The 8,214-nt window shown below is 43.3% G+C and overlaps 1 protein-coding gene across 2 annotated transcripts; it reads right to left on the bottom strand.

Moving 5' to 3' along the window:
• Positions 1 to 1,075: 1,075 nt before the first annotated feature.
• On the bottom strand, positions 1,076 to 5,126 carry LOC149839655 (APETALA2-like protein 3). 2 transcript variants are annotated; one of them, XM_090002718.1, is made up of 11 exons: positions 4,625 to 5,125; positions 3,571 to 4,406; positions 3,362 to 3,387; positions 3,144 to 3,174; positions 2,868 to 2,955; positions 2,635 to 2,780; positions 2,494 to 2,538; positions 2,310 to 2,413; positions 2,085 to 2,221; positions 1,858 to 1,968; positions 1,076 to 1,534 (listed from the first exon to the last, which is right to left on the bottom strand). In XM_090002718.1, the coding sequence occupies exons 2-11, from the start codon at positions 4,215 to 4,217 to the stop codon at positions 1,274 to 1,276; spliced, it is 1,596 nt and encodes a 531-aa protein (XP_089858844.1). In that variant the 5' UTR covers positions 4,218 to 4,406; positions 4,625 to 5,125; the 3' UTR covers positions 1,076 to 1,273. The 2 variants fall into 2 exon arrangements, with proteins under 2 accessions (XP_089858844.1, XP_089858845.1); XM_090002719.1 differs by having other exon boundaries at positions 3,571 to 5,126.
• Between the last annotated feature and the right edge of the window lie 3,088 nt (positions 5,127 to 8,214).

Here is an 8,214-nt window from a genome sequence, read left to right as displayed (position 1 = left end):
ACTCAAACCTGAAGAGGAACGAACACACACCCCTCCTCCCTCTCTTCTCCCATCAAACCAGAGACGTCCTGTCCTTGCCCTGGTTTCACTAATTTAAAGGTAGCCCCCTCTGTTTTTAGAAATCAACAAGACTATTTTTTTTTTATATATATCCTAAAGACCAACAACCGAGCTCCGAGGTGAGCTGGCATCATATATCCAATGTCTGTTGGCTGGTTAAAAGGCGACGGCGTCCACATATCCCCGTCGATGTGGATTACCAAATGACCAATATTTGACCCACAAACAAGAGCGGACTTCCAAGCAAGGTCCCCATGTAGGGAGACCAGCCGGAGTGAGGTCGCCCACGCATCACAAGTAGGGTGTCAATGAGTCAACCCGTACCAAACCCTATGGTTTGTAAAATTTTGATACCATAACTAAGCCTGACCAAGTTTCGAATAAAATCCACAAATTTTCAATGTAAAAATAAAAAAAAGATAATATTTTACTAGGTATGGTCCTGGTTCATGTAATACTCAGAATCTGAGTATGGTCTCTCTTGTGGTAGGTCTGATTGAACCCAAATCCAAACACGGTACCAGCACCTTAAATCAAGTCTGGATCTGATTCTACCTAAGTCCGAACCAAACCCAACCCATTGACACCCCTAATCACAAGGGCTAAGCCCATTCGCAGGTACCCGGATTCATCAACTTTTAGATCTCTCTCTCTCTCTCAAAAAAAAAAAAAAGTGCTTCAAGTCAAACCCACCACGTTAGACCCTCAAATAGTCTTACAGAGAAGAAAGGCGAGAGGCATAAAAGAGAATAGCAGAATAGGCAAGGAGACTCGTATCAACCATGAGTGAAGGTAGAGAGTAACTAACGTGTGAGAGAAACTGAGAAAGGGAAAAGGCGAAGGTCGCCTCGGGAGGGAGGCAGCGAATGCGTCCTCTGTTCCATTGATGGGACATTACGAAAGAGAAACCAAGAATAATAGAGCGTAGCCAAAAGGATATGGCACGAGCCTAACAGCAGTAGTAACATTGTAGGGAGGAAAAAAGAGGGCAGAGAGAGTGTGTGAGACGTAGTTAGTGTCAGAAAAGCTACACACTTTTCTGCCATACATGCATATATCACAACAGTACACATGAACACAAATTTTAAACCAAAAAACAGAGAAGAAACCTAGGTCCGAATTAATCAACGAGTAACATTTTTTTTTTTATGTCTGGTATACCTTCAAAGTTCAAACGTCGATCCTTCTGTTTTGTTTGTTTGGGTATGGGGGTCTAGCTCCTGCTGAAACTAGATGATGGGAATTGAAAGTGCCGGTTGGTAGGGAGAGGGAAAGCAGATGCGGCAATAGGTTGTGGGGTTTGGGTTGAGAATCCTGATGATGCTGCAGCAGACGACGGGAAGAGTGGTGCCGGCACGGGAGATGTGGTGGCTGGCAAGCCCCATCCTGACATGGGCGATTGCTGTATACAGTTGTTCGCAGCAGACGTGGCTTCCTCGGTCATCGTCACCCTTTCCGCGCAAAGTCCACCAACCTGCAATACGTTTCACAAACGGAACAAGTTAAACTGTTTGTCCCTTCAGTCAAGGCAAAGGAAATTGACAAGGTTGTGAGCCATGGCAGGACAGAATGATGTCCCAAAGCCGAGTGTGCGCTTGGATGTACGACTTGTTCGAAAAGGTGGAATAAATTGGAGCATTGTGCTATATGCTCCAAAATGAAATGTTTGGGCTTCTCCGAAAATTTAGAATGCGAACATTACTACTGGTACTGTTTTGAGCATGGTTTATATTTTTTGCTTATTGTACTGAAGGATAGCTAATAAGATTCCACAAAAGTAATGAACATGTTCAATACCTGGTAGGTGGGGAAGTTGGGACGAAATCCAGTCCAGAGAGGCAAGGGTTGGTCTGATGGCAAACCAAAAGGATGATGAGCGGCCGATGCCGTATGAGAAGCCGTCTCCATCTGTGGAAGTGAAACGAACAGATCTCCTTTAACACAATCCCGCTAATTCAGTAAAGAGTATGGATCAATTTAAATAAAAACAAAAAGGAGAACCTGAACTAACAAAAAGTGATTACCCTTGGTTTCTTAAACTCAGGCGACTCGAAATTGCCACATTGCAAACGTAAGGCAGCAGAATTGCTGTCGACTTTAGAAGCATGAGAACAAACAGGCGGATAAATACCCAAATTGAGATCGAGATTGTGGGTAGTGCCTGCCCCAAAGTTTAAAAGACCATCACTAACTGAGACTTCATCCATGTATTAAGAACTAGCAGGGATAGAAAAAATCAATGGAATTACCACCACCATCGCCTTCAGCAAAAAGTTCTCCTTCGTAAGAGCTAGGTTCAAAATTTGTAACAGCATCCCTTCCATTGCATTTTATGGCAGCCTTATCATAAGCTCTGGTTTAAGCACAAATTAAACGTGATCCACATTTGGGAAACTCAGTATATTAAATATACAAAACAAGAATATGACTTACCTTGCAGCTTCTATTTCATTGTCAAAGAGACCAAGATAAATGTATCTGCAGGGAAACGATATGAAAAATGATTTACATAAATGGAAATAAAGAGCGAGGAGTCAGAGATTCAGGCTCAAACAGAAGATCAATGTTCCTTACTTCTTTCCAAGAAACTGCCCCATTCGAGCTTCCCATCGACCACATTTGTGCAGAGTTACTCCCCTGTATTTAGAACTCCCCCTTGAGAATCCTGTGCTCTGACGTCGGAGGATGTGAACAAATTCTTCCTTCGTAAGGTTCCTCATCTGCACCAGACCATGAATTGTATAAGCTCTGCCACTTATTAAAGAAATAAACGCAACAAATAACGAAATGAGTTCAAGAGTTTGAACCTGTTTCAGATCTTCATCGTAATCACTGAGGTTGAAGTTGATATCTGCATCCACTCCCCTGAATTTTATAGCAGCTCGATCATATGCTCTGATATCAGACACGATCCCAATTCAGCTCGGACAAAGAAAAAGAAGGCGAAATACAGATAAAAAAATTTAACACGAAGCAGCGGGAAATATGTGGAAAAGAGCATTTCATGGCATAAAACAAATAATACGACCACAGTGAAAAACAGAAAAGGAAAAGAGAAACGAAAGGTTTCCCGTGAAATTTACCTAGCAGCGGCATGAGCAGTATCAAACCCACCTAAAATAGACAAAGAAAGAACAAAATCAAAATCATCGAAACATAGATCAAAGGCTTCTCATCCTAATCAATCTTCAGGTTTCAAACCGAAAAAAGAAAACAAAAAAAGAAAAAGAAGGGAAAGTCGGGGACGACTATTGAAGAAATTCCTAACCGATATAGAAAAAGAGGGGAGAGAAAAAATTACCCAAATAGACTTGCTTGCCGCAATCCCTGTAAAGAATGAAAAAGAGAAAAGGACCAATAAAAACTCAAAGAGATTATATAGGGGGAAGCCTTCGATTTAACCCTCGGGCATTTCCATCGAAATTACATTACTGGTCAATGAAATAAAGACAAGAAACGACCAAGAAGAAGATGATGAAGAAGAAAAGAGAGGTGGCAAAGAGAACGAACCAGATGTGGGACTCCCATCGTCCAGTTCGCCTGTAAAAAGTGACTCCCCGATACTGCGAGCTTCTAGAGCGCGGGCCGCGCCTGCTCTTCTTCACTTGTTGCTGCAACACTTTCATCGCTGCTGGCTCAGTCTGCCCTGCCACCACTGCATCCGAGTGGTGGCGGAAGGCGACGTCCATCCAATTCCCTATCCCCGCCACCGGCACAGCTGATGGCAACGTCATCATTGTCATCGACGACACGGAACGCGCCACCGGAGATGCCACCTCTGGGAACAGCTGCCTAGTCACGACGCCCCCTGCCTCCAGAAACCCACGGCCTCCGGCACCACCACCCCCATTTCTTTTTTCCCCCTCATCCACTCCGTCTTCATCCTCTCCCACCTCCCGCACCCCTCCGTCGTTCTTCAGTATGCTGAAACTGAGTGCGAGCTTCTTCCCACCGGTTTGCGTCGAGGCCGACTCCTCCTCCGCGCCATATGCCGAACCTTCAGTGTTCACGACAGAGGAATTCGACGTGCTGGAGTCGTCCGCCTGGCCAGCAGCCTCCTGACCATCATCGTAGATCGAAGGGGACTCGTCACCGTTCCTGTCCTCGAGTTTCGCAGGCTGCGACTGCTGCTGTGGCTCATCGTTCAGATCCAGCATCTCGCTCACTCCCCTCTCTCCGCGTTCTTTACTCCCGCCCTACTCTCGCTGTCGGTCGTTCTTTCACTCACACTGGTTCCTTCCTCTAGAAGCTTCTTCTATCGGCGGAAAAAGAGCCAGAGGAGATACATGTAGCGGCAGGACAATCCGGAAGAGGCGAAGAACATTTACGGCTCGGTTTGTTATACACTGCGGGAATCGGAATATGTTTAACATCAATCCCAGAGATCTAGGGTTTGTTTGTCACTCCGCCAGACGGAAGACTCGTCATTCGCCGGAAATTTCTGAGGATCGGCGGGAACGGGTACTTCCATGACCAATCCTACTCTAACGCAGCGGAAAACCCAAACCGAAAGTGATACTCTGATCTAGAAGCAAAAGCAAGAACTATCGGATCGAAAATTTACCGGCGGAGCTCAACGCTCTCTCTGGCGTCCACACTCGAGGTCACCCGATCGCACGTAAAAGGAAGTCACATACAGCAACCGGAAATTGCAGGAAAATCGGCTCCTACTACCGCCGCAAAGGCATCGGAAAACCAGAGGGATCCCGGAATTCGGACCGTCAGCCGGCAGGGAAACAGCGTTTCATCCGGCGAGCGCATCCTTCCGGAAACAAAGAAACGCCGGAATCATTCAGCTCGGTGCCCTCACAACAGAGATTTCCTCCGATCACCGGATTCCGGCAGGACGAGCCGATCGGAATCAGAATCGAAGAAGAAGAAGAAAACGAGAAAGAAAATGCAAAACAAAAGGGGAAAGAAAACAAGAGGAAGAGAGGGAGAAATGGAGAGAATACGGTAAACCGGGAAAGGCCAAAGATGGGACGTATGATGGCAGAGAGCCGGAGAGCTTCAGATGCTCTCTCTCTCTCTCTCTCTCTGCCTTTCTCTCTCCCTCTGCCTCTCTTTTAACATTCTTGCCTCTTGCAGCCACCGGTTTTCCCGGTCACCCGGTGGACGGTACCCTCCCCCCCCCCCTTGCAGGCCATCTTGTCCGTTTTGACGGTACGAACCGACGGGGTGCGCCGGTTAGACGGTCACTACCCCCCCTGTCCGTTTTTAGGTTTTTACGTACTTTTGCCCCTTTTCTTGTTATCTTGATGAAACCAAGAGTTTTTTACATTTTGCCCTTTTCTGGATAGGGTGCGAAGAGTGTGTTTCCCCATTAGCCCTCGTTCTTTTCTCAGAATGACTCTTGCATCCCTTTTGACCTCAATGTTGGACCGCCCGGCGTTTGGATCCAGTCTTGACCAAAGCGGTCGGTGAGAATCAAATCGGAAGCTTATTCGTGGAACGGAATCTCCCTTTGTCGAGTCCGAATAGCCTATGAGTAACAGTGTCCAGAGTCGGACGAGCCCAATCCCCCTTTGCTCCGGTCCAGTATAGTGTAAAGCTTAGGAGTAAATTTTCTCACATGGAAGAAAAGCAGGCTCCGAGCGTCTGGGTTTGAAAGCAAGATCGAGGGCTATTTCGGTAAATTCGTTGTGAGCCCGCGTGGTTAACGTCGAGAAGGGAGAGGGGGCGAGAAAACTGCGGAATCTCCGAATATAAGGGTAAGTTGGTCACTTTGCATATGGATATCAGCAATTTTTATAAAAAAAAATAATGCCGCATTCTGGTTCCAACGTCATGACGATTTCGGCAAAATATATTATTTTGAAAAAGGAGTTAAAAAAAATTTAAGGAGACGCAAATATTGGTTTGGCCATTATACTTGGACGAAAATGATCCCTTTTTGGTTTCATTCCCTTCGAGGGAAAAGAAAAACTTTCCTTTCACATGTTTTTTATTTCGAAAACTACCTCCACAAATTACTCTTTCTGCACGTTAAATATCCTTTTTGGACAACCTTCTGCTGCCTAAAATACATGCAGTCTCTACAAAGAATTCATTACGGACACTGATTATATATATATATATATATATATATATAAAAGATGAAAGATTGAGGTCAATGTTAATTAAGTATTCAGGTAAAACGTGTGCACACGTCTTAGTTTTCCCTTCCACTCAGCCATCAATAGTGCTTTCCTTCCTGTATCGTTTGACTTTGTTATCGCGATAAGTTGTAGTCAAGAGGTGCTTTTTAGACATATCGGATGACAAGTTTACCACTTGTGCGAGGACAAAAAACTCCTTAAATCTTTTCAAAATTACCAAAAAGGGACATCTCTTCGGTCTGGTTGGGGGGTCGGAAGTGGGGCCCACTGGAAAGTGGGTTCGTCCGGTAATCATGAAGCAAAGGCAGCTGGGGAGACTGAGGAAAACCTCAGCCGTCGATTCCACGCATCGAAAAGGCAGATATGAGGTCACGCACTCACCGAAGCTTTCCTCTTACGGAAATCTCTTCCTCACGTCGCCTTTTCCAATTATGGCAGCCAACGCCAACGAAACGCGACGCACGTCGTCTTGCACCAGCCCACGTCTCCGCCGTCCGAACCAACCAATCGCAGCACTCCACGTTCGCACCATTGCCTTTTGGCCACTTTGTCTAACTAACCTCCCAAAGTTGTGGATACCGTCCGTCGTTGATGTATACAATTTACCTTTATACTCTTTCAATTTTCAGGAAAGTACCAACACTGTACCCGTCGTCGGCGATAAATCGTCGAGGAATCGCGGAAACTCTGCGATAAATCGGATTCCAAAAACCGAGAGATTCACCGAAAAAAAATCAGTTTTTTTTTTCTCTAAAACATTGTATGGGCGTGAAAACAGTCATTTCTTCTTCTCCTTTTTTCTGTTTTTTGGAAAATATCGTCTGGACAAAGAAATAATATTGATGTGTTTTTAGTTTTCCTAATTTATTTCTTTATGAATCCATTTTGGAAAGGATTCTTGATGTTTAAAAGTTGAAAAATCAGATGATTCTTTGATGTTCTATTTTCTGTCCAAGTCAATTGCAGAGCAAAGATAAAGTTTTTTGCTATTGTATATAATGTTGTGGCTTGCTCATCACTTCTTTACGTTTGCTGTTATATTTTTACAAGATTTAAAAAAAAAAAAATTCTGTAACCCCATTCCAAAGACTTCTCTGAGATATTTTATCCTATTTTTTTTTTGGACGGAAATTAGCTTAGGAAAACCGTATCATGGTCTTGGTCAAATATATATATATATATATATATATATATACATAGCTGATTTAGATGCTCATTTATCACCCATGTTTCAAGTAAGCCATACCTATATATAGCATGAGGGAAAAAGGACATCAAATTTTTTGTTGTCTAATTATTTTATTTTTGCTGATATTTTCTTGTGGTAAAAACTCAAATTTATTGTATCATGTGATTTTCCCTCAAAAAGAAGATCCCCAAACTAATATTTTTGACTATTATGTAAAAGACTTCGTGGAAATGGATCTCGTAATGCTGTTGATTTATTGTATAAGTAGCACTTCTTGAGCAACGGGTCTGGCAGGAGCAGCTTATGCACGTCACCTTATGTTGAGACATTTGCAAGTTTGAATCCTAATGGTAGGATTGTATAACTGGTAGGGGTCTGCCTAACCTTATTATCTAAAACTTGAGAAATGCTGCTGATTTCGTTCTACAGTTGCTTATTCTTCTTATAATATCCATGGATGTTTTCTCTGTCATATGCATTGTTTTGTAATTTTTTTGTTTGATCTTTGAATCATTTTTTTGCCTACATGTTTAACCACTGCGTAAAGATTGTTAGATTGTTGAGTCTTTGAGCTGGCTTGTCTTGTACTTTATTATTTATTATTTATTATTATAATCTGATGACAATTTTCTTGCCGTTCAACTATGATATTTTATTAAGAAAATTTTCAAATACTCCCAAAATGTTTGCGTCTAATTCATCCACACTCCAAATGTTTCAATCTTTGCAAATGCCCATCAAAATTTTTACTTGGGTTAATCATTTCACGGGCCTACTTCTTCACTAGGCCAGCGCAACAAGACGATCTTTTCCTACCGTTACAAGCCTTTCAGTCGCTCGCTTGCAACTATGAAAGCTTTGATAACT

Source organism: Nuphar pumila, chromosome 4, assembly GCF_984573655.1.
Source record: "Nuphar pumila chromosome 4, dmNupPumi1.hap1.1, whole genome shotgun sequence".
In the NCBI taxonomy this organism is placed as follows: Eukaryota; Viridiplantae; Streptophyta; class Magnoliopsida; order Nymphaeales; family Nymphaeaceae; genus Nuphar; species Nuphar pumila.
Note: the sequence above shows the minus strand (reverse complement) of the source record. Positions and strands in the feature narration are given on the sequence as shown.

Coding starts and splice junctions, on each gene's coding strand:
- LOC149839655 (XM_090002719.1), bottom strand. CDS start 4,217: ATGCTGGATCTGAACGATGAGCCACAGCAGCAGTCGCAGCCTGCGAAA. Junction 2,781..2,867: donor ACGATGAAGATCTGAAACAG/GTTCAAACTCTT, acceptor GGTCTGGTGCAG/ATGAGGAACCTTACGAAGGA. Junction 2,539..2,634: donor GGGCAGTTTCTTGGAAAGAA/GTAAGGAACATT, acceptor GTTTCCCTGCAG/ATACATTTATCTTGGTCTCT.